Source organism: Bos grunniens, chromosome 20, assembly GCF_055505025.1.
Source record: "Bos grunniens cultivar Pamir isolate PY7600 chromosome 20, Bosgru_T2T1.0, whole genome shotgun sequence".
NCBI classification, from domain to species: Eukaryota; Metazoa; Chordata; class Mammalia; order Artiodactyla; family Bovidae; genus Bos; species Bos grunniens.
The window spans coordinates 506,745-526,035 of record NC_141184.1 but is presented as its reverse complement, the minus strand read 5'-3'; the positions used below and the strand labels follow the sequence as shown (position 1 = coordinate 526,035).

General features: G+C 51.8%; 1 protein-coding gene and 1 long non-coding RNA gene across 2 annotated transcripts; both read right to left on the bottom strand.

Moving 5' to 3' along the window:
• Window positions 1–582: 582 nt before the first annotated feature.
• Window positions 583–3,781, bottom strand: LOC147350013 (uncharacterized). Its single transcript, XR_015149119.1, has 2 exons — window positions 3,325–3,781; window positions 583–2,570 (listed from the first exon to the last, which is right to left on the bottom strand). It is a non-coding gene; the product is annotated as an uncharacterized LOC147350013 (long non-coding RNA).
• Window positions 3,782–4,598: 817 nt separating this feature from the next.
• On the bottom strand, window positions 4,599–19,289 carry TRIP13 (thyroid hormone receptor interactor 13). The gene is made up of 13 exons (XM_086362408.1): window positions 19,027–19,289; window positions 18,120–18,285; window positions 17,884–18,013; window positions 17,169–17,224; window positions 16,341–16,431; window positions 15,048–15,120; window positions 10,379–10,442; window positions 9,552–9,638; window positions 9,239–9,345; window positions 7,944–8,097; window positions 7,607–7,719; window positions 5,841–5,910; window positions 4,599–5,555 (listed from the first exon to the last, which is right to left on the bottom strand). Exons 1-13 carry the CDS (start codon window positions 19,116–19,118, stop codon window positions 5,460–5,462), a joined length of 1,299 nt encoding a protein of 432 aa, XP_086218534.1. The 5' UTR covers window positions 19,119–19,289; the 3' UTR covers window positions 4,599–5,459.
• Between the last annotated feature and the right edge of the window lie 2 nt (window positions 19,290–19,291).

The window sequence follows — 19,291 nt, the reverse complement described above, 5'->3', positions numbered from 1 at the left end:
TAATGGAGAAAAAAGACGTCCAGCCAAAAGGGCAGCACAGTTGATTGAGGGAAAGTCTGCCAGGCGTGAACAATGACTCAGATGATAACGATTTCCTGTCAAAAGTGTTGGCTCAGGTGATAGAGACCGAAGATCTCCAAGTATAAATGATAATGTGATCGAGACCAAAAGTTTTTCAGTAATAACAACTCAAGTGGTGGATAAATTTCCATTCATGGTGATAACCCAAGTGCTAGAGAAAGCAGGTTCTGTCATAAATGCGAAGGCAGGGGATAGATGAAAAGGTTATTCAATTATGAATGAAAAATCTCATGATGGAAAAGGTTTCCTGTTATAAATTATGATGTAGACCTTGGGCAAAGAAAGGTATTCAGTTGCAAATGATAATCCAGGTCATGAAAAAAGAAGTTTCCTAATCACAAATGATTAGAGAAAGCAGGCATAGGCGATAACTCAGGTGATTAAAAGGGAGGTGCCAGTCATAAGCTACAACTTAGAGGTTTTTTAGATTTAAGTGGTACCTCAGTAATAGATAAAGAAGGCTTCCAGTCAAGTAATAAGTCAAGTAATAGAGAACAAAGATTTCCTGTCATAAATCAGTTTATTAAAAAATAATGTTTCTAGCCATAATGATAACTCAAAGTGTTTCCAGTCACTAATGATAACTCGGCAGATAAGAAACAAAGTTTCCAGTCATAAATTTTACCTAAAAGAGAAACTTACAAATAAGCAGCATCCAGTCACAAATAATAACCATGGTCACAGAAAAAAGTATTTCCATCATACATGATAATCAAGATATAGAAACAGAATCCCACTCATAAATGGAATTTTAAGGGAATGACAGAGGATGTGATGGTTGGATGGCATCACCGACTCGATGGACCTGAGTTTGCGCAAGCTCCAGGAGGTGGTGATGGACAGGGAGGCCTGGCGTGCTGCAGTCTGTGGGGTCGCAAAGCGTCGGACACGACTGAGCGACTGAATGCAACTGAACTGATAAGCTCATAAAGAAGTTTCCCAGTATTACATGATGACTCAGGAGATGGAGAAAGAGGCTTCACGTCATAAATGAAAAGTGAAGTGATAGAGAAGGGAAACCGCAGTCCTGAAGGGTAAAACACACTAGAGAAAGGTGGTGATATAGAGGGTTCCCAGTCACAGAGCGTAAATCAGGTGGCAGGAAAGAAAGGTTTCCAGCCGTAAATGATAACTCAGGTGAGACAGGAACATTCTGTCATAAATGATAATTCAGGAAATGGAGAAAGAGGATTTCCAGTCACAAATGGTAACCGTCAACAGTGGTTGACGACAGGAAAGATTTTCTACTGTTAATTGATTGTGCAGGTGGTAAAGAATGATTCGAGCCATAAAGAATAGGTCATGTGACAGAGTGTTTCCAGTTATAAATAATAACTTGAGTGACACAGAAATCTATCAAGTGAGAGAAAATGAAAGGTTCTCAATCAAGAATCGTAACTCAGGTGATAGGGAAAGAGCACGTCCAGTTTTAGGCCATAACTCATAGGCTAGAAAAGAGGGCTTTGAGTCACAAATGAGAACCTACAGAGAAAGGTTTCCAGTCATAAGTAGTCATTCAGGTGATACAGAGAGAGGGTTCCTAGTCAAAAAAGAGAACTGAGGTGACAGAGGAAAAAGTTTTCTGGTCATAAATAAGGCGGGAAAAAAGGTTTCCAGTAATTAGTGATTCAGGTGACAAAAAGTGTTTCACTCATAAACGATACGTCAGTTGAGAGAAGGACGCTTTCCAGGCCTAAATGTTGTCAGGTGATTGAAAAAACAGGGTAGCTTGTCATAAGTTACGGAGAAAGAAGATTGTTCGGCCATAAATTGTCACTCAGGAGAGAAAAAAATTCAGTCGTGAATGGTAACGAGTCAATAGAGAAAGAAGTCTTCTAGTCATAAATGGTAACCGATATTATAAAAAGCCTTCCACCATAAACAACAACTCGGGTCACAGAAAAAGACTTTCTGTCACAAAGGTAACGGGGTCACGGAGCGGGAACTGTTTCGGCCTGTGTGACGACTCGTGACAGGACACAACTGTCCTGGGGCAAAGGAGGGTTCTCGTGCCAGAGGAAGAAGGGAGCAGTCACAGATGACAGCTCAGGCGGCAAAGCTGAGGTTGCTGCTTAAAACCAGTAGAAGAGGGAAGTGTGCAGCTGGGAATGGTAACTCGGGTGATGGTGAAAGACAGCTTCCAGTCACAGTGACAGCACCGGGGGTAGAAAGAGAAGATTCGGTCACAAACGCCAAGTTGGGAGTTGCATAAATGCGGTTTCCAATCCTAAGTGGTAACTGCAGGGACTCAGGGCAAAGTTCCAGTCGCAAACGGTCACCCAGGTAGCATAAAATGATTCCAGTCATAAAACCCAAGTTGGGTGACACGGAGAGAAGTTTCCTGGTCATAAATCACTAAGTCAGGTGGTCCAGACGGAAGCTCGCCCATCACAGAGGCACATCGGGTGACGGAGAAGGTCATTTGCAGCCACAAACAGCCCAGGTGATACAAAATGAAAAGTTTCCTCCCCCTGTGAAGTGTTGATTCTCTGGAAGAGGAAAAAGGTTTCACGTTGTGAACGACGTCAGGGCATAGAGCAAGGTTTGCGGTCAGTAATAATGACTCAGGTGACTGGGGAGAAGTCTTCTTTTCCTAACTTATGACGTAAGGCAGAGGAGATAGGTTTCCAACAACAGAGCAGACCGTCCTGGGCAGGATGACCCAGAGGACGAGGTGATGGGGGACTGCAAGGGTGATCGTCACAGTCAGGCCACGGAAGGAAGGAGAAAGGTTTCCAACAACAAGTGCAAACTCAGATTATAGACTAAGTTTTCAGGAACGAAGGGTAACCCGTGTTAGAGAAAAAGGCTTCCAGCCGGAATACATAGGTCCAGACGCACACAAATAAGGTTTCCATCCATAAATGACAGTTTAGGGGAGAGAGAAGTTTCCAGTGACGCACGGTAACAGACTACAACGTTTCCAGTTCTGGACGGTAAGGAGTGAGTCAGAAATCAGGACTCAGGGGATGGAAAACCCACCTCCCCATCCGAAAGGACGCTTCAGCTGTGGAGCGGGGCTGCCACGGTGACAGGAGCCACCTCCCCGGGAGCAGCCCCTTCACTGGGGCGAAGAAGCTGCCAGGCGGGAACCACAGCCTCCAAAGGGCCTCGGGGCTGTCGGGGGGCTGAGCCGCGGTTGCTGGCTCTCTCCGGGGGCCTTTCCGCCCTGCGCCGCCTCTGCCGGGCAGAGGGGCTGTGGCTCAGCACGTGTTTCCTCCGTGGCATGCCCACGACACTCACCCTTGCGGTCCCCGTCACCTCGGCCTCCGGGTTGTCCTGCTGGGGACGGTTGCTCCGTCGGGCCATGTCCTCAGCCTCTCTCGCAGGTGCCCCTGCCTGCGGAGGGGTTGGACCTGAGGCCTGTGTGCCAGGCTGGGCAGGCAGCATCATGCCCCCTGGGCGTCCCAGGCTGGTGCTCTGCCCCCTCTCCCGCCTGTGCCTGCCCAGGAGCCTGCCCCCGCGGGAGGACAGCGTGCCCCCATCCTGAACCCAGGGCTCAGCCGTGAGCACCTCGGGCTTTCAGCCATGGCCCAGAAAGTGCCCACAAGGCTGGTGCCCGCTTCTAGTTGGGGGCCCAGGTACGACCCTTCCTACCAGGCCCAGCCCCCACCCCTGACCCAGAGTGAGCTGGCAGCCAAGGCGGCGGTCATAACACCCACGCCCCCACCGCTGCCCGGCTCGCGCTCAGACGTCCGCTGGGCCTGGACGCTCGTGGCTGGTGTGTGTGGGCGGGCCTACGGGGCCGGGGCAGGGACACAGCAAGCGAGGCCTGCTGCCTCTGCGGACCACTCCTCCTTCTGCCCCAGGCCCCTCCTGTCCATCCCGCAGAGCGGCGCTGCCCCCTGGTGTCCGTGGGCGGTGGCATCAGACACTCCCACACTCTGGGAAAGGGCCTGGGGGACGGACCACCCCTCAGATTCGAGGTACAGGCCTCGCCCACCCGCCCCCACCACCCGCCCCCAGCCCTCTCGGGGCTTCAGTGGTCCAGTACACGGACCACCCCAGATTCAGGGTGCAGGCCTCGCCTACCTGCACCCAGCCTTCTCAAGGCTTCTCCCCTGGGCTGCCTCCTCACTCATCTGTCTGCCCCTGTACACAGCCCTGCCCTGGGCATCCCCTCCTCCCCAGACCCTCTCTTCCCATCGGGACACTGGGCTCCTCAGCAGCAACCGTGGAGCATGGAGGGCGCCCCTGCCCTGACCCCAGTGCCCACATGCCTCCCTTCTCACCCTATTTCAGGGTCTTGAGGAAACCACAGAGCCGGTCCCTGGCCCCCAAGGCTGGGCTCGCTCTAGCCCTGGACCTGACCAGAGCCAAGGTTGGCTGATGGCCCAGGGGTGGAACCCCAGGTCCCCCACCCCAGCCCGGCTCCGACCCCGGGCCTCCCCAGGCTGCATGCCATGTGCAGATGGCGCACCTCCACCCCACGGGGTAAGACAGGCTAAGTTACCTCCTCGCGTGAGTGATTTAAAACTCAAAGCATTTGGAGTGTTAAGAGAATCAACATGAGAAAATTTTGGAAAAAAATTTTTAATACATAAAAAAATTTAAGACAAAAGGTAACATTCTTTTAAAAATGTTTTATAAAACAGTGATATGAAATTTATTTTAGCGTGAGATAAAAGCAAAACAAGGTTCTGTGGAATACACCAATTATTGGCCGATTCATTTTACACCTGTTATTGGGAATCTTCGTTTAAGCTGTGACTGACGTCCTTCAACAAACGACTCACCAGGAAACACTGCCGTGAGGCCAGCCACGCTGGTCACCAGGGAGGCAGGCCCCGTCAGCTGCCCCTCCCCGACAAGCAGAACGTATCTGCTACCAAGAGCGCTGGCCTTAAACTTTTCTCTTGATTTCTGTAACAGGAACAGGTTCTCATTCATCGCATAGTCTCCAGAACGTGTGCACTGACCAGGACGAGCTTGCAGCAGGAAGCAAATGCTGCCTTGTCTTGAGCAACGTGTACTTTTTTTAATGCTATGATTACATTCTTCTTTAAGGCAATGGCATTTCTGTTTTGTTTCTATAAAACTTACATTAATCATCTTTTTAAATAAAACGTCAGCATTTTGGGTCCAATCAACCAAAAGCAGGATAGAATCAGGACATCTAGACAGTTCTTTATAAAGAGACACTGAGCTCAGATGATCATCTTTCAAAACAGAAAACAAGCTGTTTTGTCTTCGAACATGCAGTTAAAGTACGTAAACGCAACACACTTCTTGAGCAACACTGTGTAAGCAGAACACGCTTCTTGAACCACACCAGCCTGCAGGTCTCAGCCCTGGCCTCAGATGTCCTGGGGCAGCCGCTGCTGTGAGGAAGCGATGGCACCTTCCCGCGGTGTGCTCAGTGAGGACGGGGTGCCAGGTCACACGCACGACGAGAGCTTTTTTCTCTCCTCAAACTGCTTCTCCACGGCCAGAGACAGGGCCTGGAGGAAGCCCTCGATGGTGACGGTGGGGGCCTGGAAAACACAAGGCATCGTGGCGGTCCTTGCCCTCAAGGTGGGGTGGCCTGGGAGCACCCGCCTCCAGGGCACAAGCACTCTGAGGTGGCAGGGAGGCCCTGGGCGTGAGCTTTCCACACACCAGTGAGGTGAGCAGACACACGCTGGCCCTCCACTGCCCCTGGGCCCGTCACTTCAGAAACACAGGAGGAGGCGGAAACCCCAGGGTGGCGGGCGGGACTCTCCTTGAGGCCAGCCCTGCAGACAGAGTGGGCGGCAAGGGCCCAGGGCGCAGGCACTCACCTGGATGTACAGTGCGTGAGCCAGGAAAGGGAGCTTCCTCAGGACGCGGCCACTCAGGCCCTCACTCTTCCTGTGAACATGACCACACTGGCGTCAGCTCCACATGGACCGCGGGGCATTTCAGGACAAGTCCCCGATCTTTCCCCAGAGCCCCTCGGGGGTGGGCAGTCTCCCGCAGGCCTCAGCTACCGCTCCAGGAGGGGCAGGGTCCTGACACCACCCATGGCCTCGGCAGTTTAAGAATCCAGCGATGCTACAGAGAGCCTTAATCTGAAAGCCTGTCCTGTGCTGGAGCGGTGCTCTGCTCGCTGCCCATGGGCACAGGGGGAAAGCGGCTGGCCTCATCCTCCCATCCAGGAGCCCACGGTCGGGGAGGCCGGAGGGCATCTGCTGCGGGGGAGACGCCCTGGGATTCAGCCTGTGCCACCCAACCCACATCACCACCTTGGCTACTACAGGCAACGACCACCCCTGTGACCAAAGGGAATGGGCTTCTCTAGGTTGCAAAAGTGAGGTCACCCTCAGAATGGGAGAAAATACTTGCAAATGAAGCAAGTGACAAGGGATTAAATATCCCAAACATACGAGCAGCTCATGCAGCTCAATATCAAAAAAACAAACAGCCCAATCCCAGAATGAGCGGAAGGTCTAAACAGACATTTCTCCAAAGAAGACATACCGATGGCAAACAGACACACGGAAAGAGGCTCAGCACCGCTAACCGTGAGAGAAACGCAGATCAGAACTACAGTGAGGCGGCACCGCACACGGCCAGGACAGTGACCGCCAAAACGCCTACAAGCAATACACCCTGGAAAGGCTGTGGAGAGAAGGGGACCCTCCACTACTGGTGGGAATGCAAACTGACACAGCCACTACGGAGAGCAGCACGGAGGCTCCTTAACAACCTAAGACAGAGCCCCCATATGACCCAGCAACCCCACTTCTGGGCAAGTATCTTGAGAAAACCAAAATTCAAGAGATACAGGCAGTGTTGTGTTCACAGCAGCACTACGCACAACAGCCGCGACACAGACACCCAGACGCTCGCTGACGCGGATGAGGAGGGAGGCGCGGCTCACAGCGCAGTGCTACTCCACAGTGGGGAGTGAGAGGACGCATCTGCAGCAACACGGATGGGCCTGGAGACTAGCATGCCAAGTGAACCAAGACGGACAGAGAAAGACAAATGTCACATGATATCACCTACACGTGGAATCTAAAAGTTATAGACTTACCTACACAACAGAAACGGACTCAGACTTAGGAACCAAGTTTCTGGTTACCAGAGGGGTATGGGGAAGAGGGATAAATTGAGAGACTGGGATTGACACGTTGCTGTTGAGTCGCTCAGGCGTGTGTGACTCTGAGACCCCACGGGCTGCAGCATGCCAGCAGCTCCACCACACCCTGGAGTCTGCACAAACTCCTGTTCACCGAGTCAGTGGTGCTGTCCAACTAGTCATCCTCAGCTGCCCCCTTCTCTTTCTGCTTTCAGTCTTTCCCAGCATCAGGGTCTTTTCCAATGAGTCAGCCCTTCAACTCTGGATAACATACAAGCTACTACATATAAAACAGGTGACTGATAAGAATCTACTGTGGGGCAGAGGGAACTCTACTCGGTACTCTGTGATGACCTATAAAAAAGAATCTAAAGGAGTAGATATATGTATGTATAACTGAGTCACTTTGCTCTACAATATTTATTGCAAATCAACTATATTCCAAAAAATGTTTTAAAAAGAAACAGAGAGGTCAGCACACACCTTGAAATTTCGCTCAGGAGGAGGCTCAACTTGGACACGTTGTTTTCAATGAAGCCAATCATCTCCAGCTCGCGGAGGGTCAGCAGCTGCTGGCGAGGGTATATGATCTGGCACTGCGGGGACAGAGGACGGGGCAGCAGAAGCATCGGGTCAGTGATTTCTCCCTGAGCGCAACATGCAGACCCAACAACTGCAGTGTTCAGTGTGAGACAGCGGGTGCAGGCCGAGTGACACCCCCTTCTGCACAGGAACCAGACATCGTACGTTATGCCAACAAATCAAGACCCCACGAGAAAGCTAATGTGTTCTCAGGAAAGCAAGAAACAGCTCCAGGCACCCTCATCAGCTCTTCCAGGCAGGAGAGGTAGATCTTGAAGATGGCCGCTGCAGAGGGCGGCCCAATGTACTGCCTGATGTCAGCCCTGTCCACGAAGGCCACGTCGATCCTTTCTGTGATGTTGGACGTGGTCAGGATCACCACGTTGGAGTGCCTGCGGGCAGAGGGTGGGCCCAGTCACCCTGGGCCACAGGGACTCGACCCCCCTGATCCGACACACGCAGTGTGAGGACAGGCTGGCACCAGGGCCCAGGCGTTCAGCCAGCTTCCTGCCCTGTGCCCACCCCCACCCCCACAACGCCTTCTGAGGCCCTGCTTCCTGCGCTCTACCTGACCCTCGCTCCTGCCAGGCTCCGGCTGCGACAGTGCAGACCCTCCCCACTCCCGGTCTGCGAGCTCCCCGCCTATGGACAACTCTCGAGGCCCCCAGCTGGACCGCTCCCTGCCCCCTTCACCACAGTGAAGCCCTCACTCTGCACAGCGTCCCTGCGCCCCAGCGCCAATACTGCCCTGCCTGGGCACGGCCACACCCAGGCGTCACTCTCATTGCCCTGGAGGTTGCAGCGCCAAGCTGCACGATTCACCCTGGGGACTAGCGGCCCTCCCCTCCAGCTCCCGAACTCCCCAGAGAGGCCCCGTCATCCAGTCTGCTCACCCCTGGGCCGGCACGGAGGGGGAGGGGCGCTCTGGGGAACACACCGCCTGGCCTGCTGGGCTCGAGTCCCGGGGACGAGGCAGGGCTGCCCAGGCCCACAGGCAGCACAGAGACCACTGGCAGCGTTGTGGCCGGGGAGCACCTGGACAGCTGCCCCCGACCAACCCCGTCCTGTGACCGCAGGTAGCCAGTCCTCTGCAGGGTGAGCAGGGCTGGCACACGGGGCCCAGGAGTCTGGGCAGAGGCTGGTGAGTGTGGAGTGCGCACAGGGCCCCCACACGCAGCTGGGAGCCATGTGCCAGGATTGGGCTTTTCACAAATGGTCACCAGAGCGGGCCTGAATCGCATGAGGCAAGGAAGGTGAGAGAGACTGCAGAGACAAGTCTCCACTCCTCCCACAGCGACAGGACGGGAGTCAGGGAGACCCCCTTTTCTGAGCAGTGGGTACCTTCTCCCCACACCAAAGCTTTGCTGTGCATTTTTAACACTTCGATAACGTAAAAAGTGCTTAATTTCTAAAAAGCTTATGTAGCACACGCTGCTTCAAACATAGAGAAGACAGAGCCCACACCCAATGCCAGACGCACTCTGAGCTGAAAAAGCTGGGGGTGAGGCTGGGGCTGTGAGTGTGCAGGGGTACCTTTTAATCTGATCAATTTGGGTCAAAACGGCATTGACAACACGGATGGCATCGGAAGGCTCGGTGCCTGCTCTGCATGCGTTACGGGAGGCGGTCAGGCTTTCCACCTGTGGGCACAGAGTGACAGGGTGGTCAGCTGGGGGGATGCGGGGGCGTGTGAACACTGCACCGAGGGCCTGAGAGGCCCCGGGCTAGGCCTGCAGGGTGCAGCCTGTGGGGCTGGACAAGCACGGGCGGGCGGCCCCGGCAACGCCGAAGGCCACCCAGTCCTGCGCTTCCTCCGCTCACAGGTGTGACGTCTCAACACACCCACCTCATCGATCAGCACGAACACCAAAGCATCCTTGTCATCAATCAAGTCCTGAATCTTCTGGAACATCCTAGTCACCAGCTTGCCACTCTGGAAACAGAACCCTCCTCATCATCAACTCGCACTCTTCAGGCTGCCTGGTGCACACGTGCATCCACCGTCTCCACCTGGCTGCGCTCTGACCCCAGGGGGCCCCACAAGCCCACCGTCTCCTGACAGCCCCTTGGGAAACTTCCTGAATCAGAGAAGCCAGGTCTGCAGGGAACCTAGAGGCCTGCCCTCCTGGTGTCCTGGGCGGGGCCACACTTGCACCTCGGCCCCCCTTTCCCTCCCCAGCGGTCCTGGAGGGGCTGGGTCTCGGGTGCACATCGGCCAGGCGCACCTCCTCCGGGCACTCCTGTCCCTGCCCACCACCCGCCAGGGGCACCGTCCGACGCGGGCCCCGCAGCAGAGCCCCCCAGAGCTGAGGGCGGCTGTGACATCACCTGGCCTGAGTGCCTCAGCTCACAGCTGGCGGACAGGCTCAAGCTGAGGGTGCGGTCCCATCGGAAGGCGGCCCCGCCCTCCTCAGGTAACACTGAACGCCCCGTGCCCCAGCCCGGGTCTGGAGGTGACAAGCAGAGGGTCCTCTCAGGCCTCAGATGGTTTCCAGGTTATCACTACACTCTGGAACTTTCCTCTGACCACACAGTCAGAGCCCCTGTTCACATTCCTATTTCACCTATTTCTCTCCTAAAGCTTTTGGAGGAAAAGAGTTTGCCTAATCCACTGGACAAGTTTTCAGCTGCATGGTGGACAATCCAGAGAACCGGATTAGTATAAATACTTACCTCTGAAAACCACTTAGAAAAGAGGCTGTGGCTGTTTATTTCAACTAACTGGCCATATCGGTACCTAAGATGGTTTAAAAAAGACGGACAGCAATCGTTACAAGTCAGTCCAACAATATCCCTGGCGGCAACCACCTCTGTCTCTATAACACAACACTGCTCAAGTGCCCAGCAAGCTGATAATGACTACTCTGTTACTACTGACCCAGGATGAGGTACCTGCAAACTGTATACTCATAGTCATGAACAATCTTAACGAGATGTGCCAACATCAACAGTTCTAGTTGGAGCAAACTAAGTGTCTCAAACTGAATGGTATCTTCATTTCAGTTAAAGCAAGAAAAAGTGGTGGTAAGATGGTGGAGCAGAAGGACATGTGCTCATCTTCTCCTGCGAGAACTCCAAAATTTCAACTCGCTGCTGAACCACCATCAACAGGAGAATGTTGGATCCCACCAAGAAAAGACAGCCCACATCTAAGGGCAAAGGAGAAGCCCCAGCAATATGGTAGGAGGGGCAAAAACCACATTTGGAATCAAACCCCATACCTGCCAGAGATGCTCAGAGGGCGCAAATAAAACCTTGTGCACACAGGATCCAGGGACCCCACAGAGACTTAGCCAGACCTGCCTGTGAGTGTTTGAGTGTCTCCTGCAGAGGCATGGGGGGTCAACAGTGGCCTGCCGTGGGCACAGGGGCTCTGGCTGCAGCAGACCTGGGAGGCGCGGCATGTGGCCTAAGTCCTTTTGGAGGAGATTGCCATTATCTCTATCACTGAGCCACTGAGCAGACGACGCACAAACTGCAGAACAATTATACCAGAGTTCTCGCACTGTGATGAAACTTCTAGGACCCACAGCATATGTGCCAACCTGGGCATCCAGCAAAGGGACTGACTGAGAACCCCCAGGGAATTTGACTTTAGAGGCCAGTGGGATTTGATTACAGACTTTCCAAAGCACTGGGGAAACAGACTCTTGGAGGGCACAAACAAAACCTCGTGTGCACCAGGACCCAGGAGAAAGGAGCCGTGACCCCCCAAGAGACTGAGCCAGACCTGCCTGTGAGGGAAAGAGATGGGAATACCAGACCACCTGACCTGCCTCCCGAGAAATCTGTATGCAGCTCAAGAAGCAAGTTAGAAATGGACATGAAACAATGGACTGGTTCCAAATGGGGCAAGGAGTACGTCAAGGCTGCATATTGCCACCCTACTTATTTAACTTATATGCCGAATATATCATGCGAAATGCCAGACTGGATGAAGCACAAGCTGGAATCAAGATTGCAGGGACAAATATCAATAACCTCAGATATGCAGATGACACCACCCTTATGGCAGAAAGCGAAGAGGAACCAAAGAGCCTCTTGATGAAAGTGAAAAAGGAGAGTGAAAAAGTTGGCTTAAAACTCAACATTCAAAAAACAAAGATCTGGGCATCTGGTCCCATCACTTCATGGCAAATAGAAGGGGAAATGGTGGAAACAGTGACAGACTTTATTTCCTTGGGCTCCAAAATCACTGAGGACAGTGACTGCAGCCATGAAATTAAAAGATACTTGCTCCTCAGAAGAAAAGCTATGACCAACCTAGACAGCATATTAAAAAGCAAAGACATTATTTTGCCGACAAAGGTCCATCTAGTCAAACTATGGTTTTTCCAGTAGTCACGTATGGATGTGAGAGTTGGATCATAAAGAAAGCTGAGCACCAAAGAATTGATGCTTTTGAACTGTGGTCTTAGAGAAGACTCTTAAGAGTCCCTTGGACTGCAAGGAGATCAAACCAGTTGATCCTAAAGGAAATCAGTCCTGAAGTTCATTGGAAGGACTGATGCTGAAGCTGAAGCTCCAATACTTTGGTTACCTGATGTGAAGAACTGATTGACTAGAAAAGACCCTAATGCTGGGAAAGACTGAAGGCAGAGGAGAAGGGGACGACAGAGGATGAGATGGTTGGATGGCATCACCAACTCAATGGACAAGAGTTTGAGCAAGCTCTTGAGAGTTGGTGATGGAGGGAAGCCTGGTGTGCTGCAGTACATGGGGTCGCAAAGAGTCAGACATGATTGAGCAATTGAACTGAAGAATACTTAATAGTTTTTTGGTTGTTTAGCCACTCAGTCGTGTCTGACTGTGAGAACCCATGGACTGTAGCCCACCAGGTTCCTCTGTTCATGGAATTTCCCAGACAAGAATACTGGACTGGGTTAGCATTTCCTTCTCCAATAGTTAATATAACTAGTTAAATACAATTAATTCTTAATACTGTTTTTAGTCTACTTATAATTTATATTTCTGTGTTCAAAAACCATTATCTGTATTAACGTGGCAAACAAATCAAAACATAAGCATCAAAAGTCTGCCCACAGTTGAACATTTTTTTTTCCTTCCACAAAACCCAAAGGAATGTGAGAATTTGTTTTCCAGCACAAAATCACTTCCCTCAAACCTGGAGCCCTGGAAAGCTCAAAGGGAACCTGACACACACTGTCTGAAATCCAGCACTAATACTCCATCTACCATGGAGTCAGTGAGGGCTCTGGATGCACTTAGATCTGATTAAAATCAAACAGGAAATGGCCAGCAGAGAAGCCAACTCCCAGATCCTTTTTACAGTTTCTTTCATGTTGAGAAACCACAAAAAAAAAAAAAAAATTACCTTAAAAAGTATCACTGACTTTCCAGTTGAAAAACATCATGTAGTAATTTTGTTTACAGATGAGGAGAAGGGGGAGGTAGACAACCTGGTGAATACAGCCTGGGTTGGATGTCACAAGATTAACTATAAAGCATTGTGATTATTAAGCAAAGTGTACTTAAGTTAATAAAGCAAAAAGGTTTGCGAAGGCTTCTTCTTGCCACAAAATAAATACCAGTTTCCAGATCTTTGTACTGGAAAACGTCACATTTCTTATAATAACACCTTCACCTTCCACTGTTTCAGGAAACTGCCCTCGGAGATTATCAAACACAGATGTGTTTCACTATGTCAAGACAAAGGCCAAGATACTGAGCATAAAACAAAGGCCTGAAACAGAGCAACTTCCCTACTTTTAAGACAGTTTTGAAAAGAAAACAGATTTAAAAGTAAATCTCACAGGATTTCCTCTTCTGAAGTCATACTAGGCTAAAAGGGTGATTTACCTTCTGCCTTAACCAACTAGAAAACTAGACAAAACAGTGAAACAGCGTCTGTGAAGGGTGCCAGACAACATAATCGGGGACTGTGACCTGGGAGGCGGCAGGCGCGACGGCTCTGATCTCCTGCCTGGAGTGACACTGGAGGGGACCCAGGAGGAGAGGCCAGGGCAGCAAGCTGAGGAGACAGAGGCCAGAGTTCAAGGAGCTGAGGTGTCTGGAGGCTACAGAGCAGGGATCCAGGGAGGAGGGAGACACAGGAATGAAGCCCGGCGACTGTCATGGGGCAGCAGCATGTGAAGAGGGAGCCCAGCGCTAGAGTGCTCGAGACCCCAGGGCCAAGGGGCGAGAGTACTTGCTGCTGAGGCCCCTGAATGGTCCTCCTGAGGGTGAAGTCTGGACCACACTGAGACCACTCTTGAAAAAGCTTAAAAACAGACCTCAAAAGGATCACACCAAACACAAGTACACAAACCCCCGTCAGAATAAAACCCAGCAGTCATTATAGACAAACAAGAGAATCCAGTCACTTCAAATCATTATGTCCACATTCAACAATTACCTGGCACACCAAGAAGCAGGAACATATGACCCATAACCAGACCCAAATGATAACGAGGATGGAATTGGTAGACAGAGCTTACAAGCATAAACAGAACTGAACAATCTTCAGACAAGAAAATCACTCTCAGAGATGGAAATTTCGCTGAACAGAAGTAAAAGCAGATCAGATACTGCAGAAAAACTAACCAAAATGAAACTCAGAAAATTTTTAAAACTTGAAAAAAGATGAAAGAGCACACGAGTGGCCTGCAGGGCAGCATGAGACAGTCTAACACGTGAATGAACGGACCCCACAAACGGGGCAGAACAGGGGAATGAGCTGAAGAGCTAACACCCAAATAGTCTCCAAATGCAGTGGAACCATAAATCCCTAAACAGACTACACTCAAAAGAATGAACTACCAATATATATGCTGTAACATGGGTGAACTTTGAAAAACGTTATGGTAAGTGAACAGAACCAATCAGAAAAGACTACTACATACTGTGTAATTTCAATTACATGAAATGTCCAGAATAAATAAACGTAGTGGAACCGTAAATCCGCAAATGGACAACACTCAAAAGCGGCAGACAAACCCAGTGCTAGGCTTGGACGGCAGACAGATGGTCCACACAGACATCAAGCAAGTGGGGAACGGTCGAACCAAAGCGAGCAGAGACGCGCTCCTCCAAGTGTACACAGGGTGGTCACCACGAGAGGTCCCGTGCTGGTCCCAGGGTGAGTCTCAGCACGTGTAACAAGACTGGAGTCAGAGCTCAAGACTATGTGAATACAGAATAATGTAAGAAGACTGGAGTCAGAGCTCAAGGCTATGTGAATACAGAAGGATTCGTTACATTACACCGAGACACCTACTATTCACGTAAGATGATTTAAAAATAGAAGCAGCTTCTCCCATCATTACAGCTGAAACAGAGCAAGCCCGCCTCTGCGGCTCCTCTCTCAAATCACCAAAGTTACCTGCTCGAGAGTCTGATGGTCAATTTCTGGGCTAAAGCTTTACACAGTGACGTTTTTCCAGTTCCTGGAGGACCTGTAACAAAATGCAAACAGATAAGTATAAGTTAGTGCTGTAACAGATTTCTTGAAGCAGTAGTTGCATTATTCACAGGATATAACATATGGAACAGACTGTAATGCTATAAATGTTATCATCACAAGAATCACTTAAGTTACTGATAATCTGTTAACAGCGTAAATACTAGAAAACATCACCAGGAGCTTCTTTGCCTGTAATCCACTCTGATTTCTTTCCACCTTCACTGAAACCCTCCCTGTCCCTACATGTCTTCTATGAAATCCGCTGATTATGAAAATCCACCTTTCAAAGGTCAAACAAGCCTTTCCTGATAACCATCAGGCGCTCAAGGCACTGGTGTTTGCTGTTCCTGAAGCCCACGGCACCCGCGTCTTTCATTCCAGCTCCGCACATGTGGGCCCGAACCTCAAGCTACATAGGGAGAGTGGTCGGGCAAGGCCTGGGCGCTGTGTGCCCCTCAGCACAGCATCTGACAGGAGCGGAGGACGCTGACATGGGAGCACAAACGCGTGCAGTAGAAAACGATGACGTTCTGTTCTGGCCGTCTGCGTTCTCCGTGACTCACAAGTACGCGTGTGAGCGACTCTAACGGGCGCTGCGCAGCACCAAGTGAGACACCTTGTGACCGCCTTCTCCGGCTCTAGTGTCAAGAAATTTGCCAAGACACCCTAAAGGCACTGTTTTCATAAAACTGAACACAAGCCTACAGTCTTCATTGTATAAAGAAGCTAATAATGCTTTTAATTATAGCTCTTACCTCGCTGTAATTTGGGCTTTCTCTCAATTCTTTGTCTCTCCTGGGATAGTAACAATAACAACAGCAACAAAAAAGCCCCCCAGTATTCTTTTCCGAGAACTAGGCAGAGTTCTGTGAAGTGCGGGCTTTTGCAGTTTGTTCCATCGAGGAAAGCTCCAAGGGTACTATGAAGAAATGCAAGGCAGCTGCTACCCTGAGAAACCCATAACCAGCGGGAAACGAGGCAGGTATTTGGAAAGCTGAATAACAGCATAAAAAGTCACAAGGGATGCTCAGGTGGCTGCCCCATGAAGGGTCAAGTAACCAAAGCAGAGAGCATGTACATGGCTGGCTTCACAGAGGACGGCATTCCTGGCCCCACGAGGAAGAAGGAGCTGTAACTCTTCGCAGGACAAAGGCAGGAAGAAAGCCTGACTCCACGCAATTTTATTTTGTCAAACGAAACCAAAATGCTTACCATGAAGCAGCACCACCCGGTTCCAGGTGATGAGGTTACTGTCGACATTCTTGTCTGAAAACAGTAAAGTTGTCATCACGTAGTCGAGGAGCTGCATGAAGAAAGAAAAGACAGAGTCAAGCCCTTGGCAGAGCAAAGGTTCAGCTGAACGTGCCCTGAAGGAGCAGAAGGAAGGAGAGAGTCTTCAGAGGCTGCCAAGCACACTCAGGCTTTCACCTCAAAAACATCTTAAAATCTAAGAGGACAAGCGCTGGGTGTGACTATTACAAGGATAAAAGAAAACTCAAAGGTCACTTAACTGAAGGCTACACCGGGTAAGTGAGCTCCTTCCTCTGGGACACCGCACTGGACAAGCTGCGTTTGCTAAAAGAACAGCCGGGGCTCTGGGGTCCCCGTGGCTCCTAGGGGAGCCAGAGTGGGTGGCGGGGGTGGTGGGGACGGAATTCTGGCATCCTCCCCTCCCTCATCTGTGTGCAGAAGGACTCTTCACCTTGAAGGGGGCTCAGACATGGTAGTACTCGCTCAGATCGCCCAACCTGTTCTGCCCCTTGGCACTGCCTTCTCAGCCCACAGGTTCCTAAGAGTGTGACCCAGTGCCAGTGGGTTCACTTTTGAACCCTCCCCCTTCTCCCGAGGGGAACTCCCCAGAGTACAGCTCCACTCAGAGCAAGCCCAGAGGAGACACCCAGGACAGAAGACAGACTCCCAGGGCAGGGGTTGCTGGCAAGCAGCACTCCTAGAAGCCCATGTGACATAAGAGGCGCTAGAGAGAACACAATAATGATTCACCTGAAACATGGAAGCCTTTCAGGAAAAAGCATAACTCACATGAGATTTGACTTCCATGTCATACACCAGGCTGTCCCAAAGCCCATGGAATTCAGCTGAGAGAACAAAACAAAACCAAATGTTAGGAAAGCAAGCCTTGCGCCTACTGGTTACATCCACCCTGAGCCGCAGACATCCTCAACTGCTCCAGACGCGGCAAGCTGCAATTCTGGTTACAGAGAAGCTAAACTTTCAAAGTCATTTCTAAGTTAAAGATGTTGAATAAGCGGCAGTCACATGTGGCTTTGGGCAGATAATGAACCTTCTGTGGACCTGCATGTGGACCCAAGCACTGCCCTGAACTCACCACTCTCCCCACAGGCCAATGCTCTGGCAGGGCCTAGTGGCAGGTGGAGTCTAGCTTTCAAGATGTCAGGCCTAACCTGGATTAGACGTGGGATTCAGCCGGCTAGATCCCATTGGCACAGAGAAGTACAGAGAAGGTGGGAGGAAGCAGTGGTCCAGCAAGACTGACCAACTAGGCAGGAAAGAAGAGCGACGGCGTCATCCTCAACTAGCACCAGCTTCGAGAGACCCATCCAAGTAGCCTCATACTGGAAATTTCTACTTTTCTCTCCTGTGATAAACTTCCTAACAGATAGAACGCGCTAAAACTCTACACAACAGACACACAATATCTCCGAGCCTGAGGTGTGCGCTGCCTTCCGCCCTGCTGTCGTAGGCTTGTGCCACCTGCTGTGTCTGTCACAGGTACCTGCAGGCAGAACCCAGTGATTTGCCGCGATGATGTTTTCTGTCTCTTCCTCCAGGTTCTCACTGCTGGGGCCATCCTCGTTCAGCTGGAAGATGTGAAGTGCAATATTGCACGCGCTCAAATCAATGGGCTGTGATGAGAACGAAAATCAAATAAATCTATACAACACACTATCGAAACAGCAAATGTTCTTGGGCCACGGGTTAACTGTTTCTCAGCTCTGAGAATTAAGTTACCTGTGGATCTTTAGCCTTTAATTCCGTGTCAACAATAGACACAGACTGCACATTTCTGGTGAGAAAAGGCTCGTCAAACTCAGACCAGGTGTAATCACCAAACACAATGTTATGCCTGTTGAGTAGCTTTCTAACACTCAGCTTTATATCCTCTTTCTTTGCAGTGCTAGGAACACAGAACACATAAAATCAGATCTGAGTTAAAAAAAAACAAAAAACCTAACATCTTAAGAAAGAGTGATTAAAAGCAAAACAGACCATAGTGGGGAAAATGCACCCATGGAGAGGGCTGGCGGGAGGGCCTGCCTGGGAGTGATCTGGTACCAACTAGGCGCTGGCGGTAACTGCAGGCTGTATGACCCAGGGAAGCTGCCCAAGGACTCTGCCCAGGCCCCTCAGAGGCAGGGGGTGCAGGCAGAGTCGGTGCCACCCAGGCAGCTGGTCAGCAAGCTGGAACTGCTGCCTAGGTGCCAGCCCCCCCCCAGCTGGGAAACAGCAGCAAGTCACGGGAGAATGAAACGCCCACAGCTGGGGGCCCCAGAGGAGTTTCCCGGGCTGGGGTCCACCCTCAGCCCCTGCCCCCCGCGCTCGCTGCCTGCCCGAGGGCCCAGGCCCTTCAGCGGCCCCTGCGGCGGTGTCTGCTCCCCAGAGCACCCGGCCCCGCGGAGACCCGCCGCCGCCAGCACCTCCGGGGCCCATCGTCCCGAGGGCCTGGCCGGGGAGAGGGGATGGTGGGCGAGGGTGAGGGCGCAGGGGCGTTTCCTAAAACTGAGTCTCCGGGGTCGGATTTGCCGGGCTCGGCGGGGCTTGAGGCCGGGGTCTGGGCCGACCCTGTCAGGGCGGGTCTGCTCGGAGCGGGGTCCCGTCACGTCGGACACTGCCAGGGTCGGGCCGAGGCCGGGCTCACCTGCCGCTCCGCTGGTGCACCTCCACGTGGACCGTGGGCGCCTCGGCCACGCAGGGCAACGCCTGCTTCAGGTCTCCCACAGCTTCGTCCATGTCGGCGCCGCCGCCAGAAGCCGCGGGGAGCGGGCCGTCCCTTCGCCGCCGGCGCCTCGCGCAGCGCCCCGCCACCTCAGCAGCCTCGGCCCTCAGGCGGCGCCCCGCGCGCTTCAAACCTGCCGCGCGCGGCGCACCGCCCCCTTACCCGGAAGCGCCGGCGCAAGCGGGAG

Coding starts and splice junctions, on each gene's coding strand:
- TRIP13 (XM_086362408.1), bottom strand. CDS start 19,118: ATGGACGAAGCTGTGGGAGACCTGAAGCAGGCGTTGCCCTGCGTGGCC. Junction 18,014..18,119: donor TAAAGGCTAAAGATCCACAG/GTAACTTAATTC, acceptor TTCTCATCACAG/CCCATTGATTTGAGCGCGTG. Junction 16,432..17,168: donor ACATGGAAGTCAAATCTCAT/GTGAGTTATGCT, acceptor TTCTTCATGCAG/CTCCTCGACTACGTGATGAC.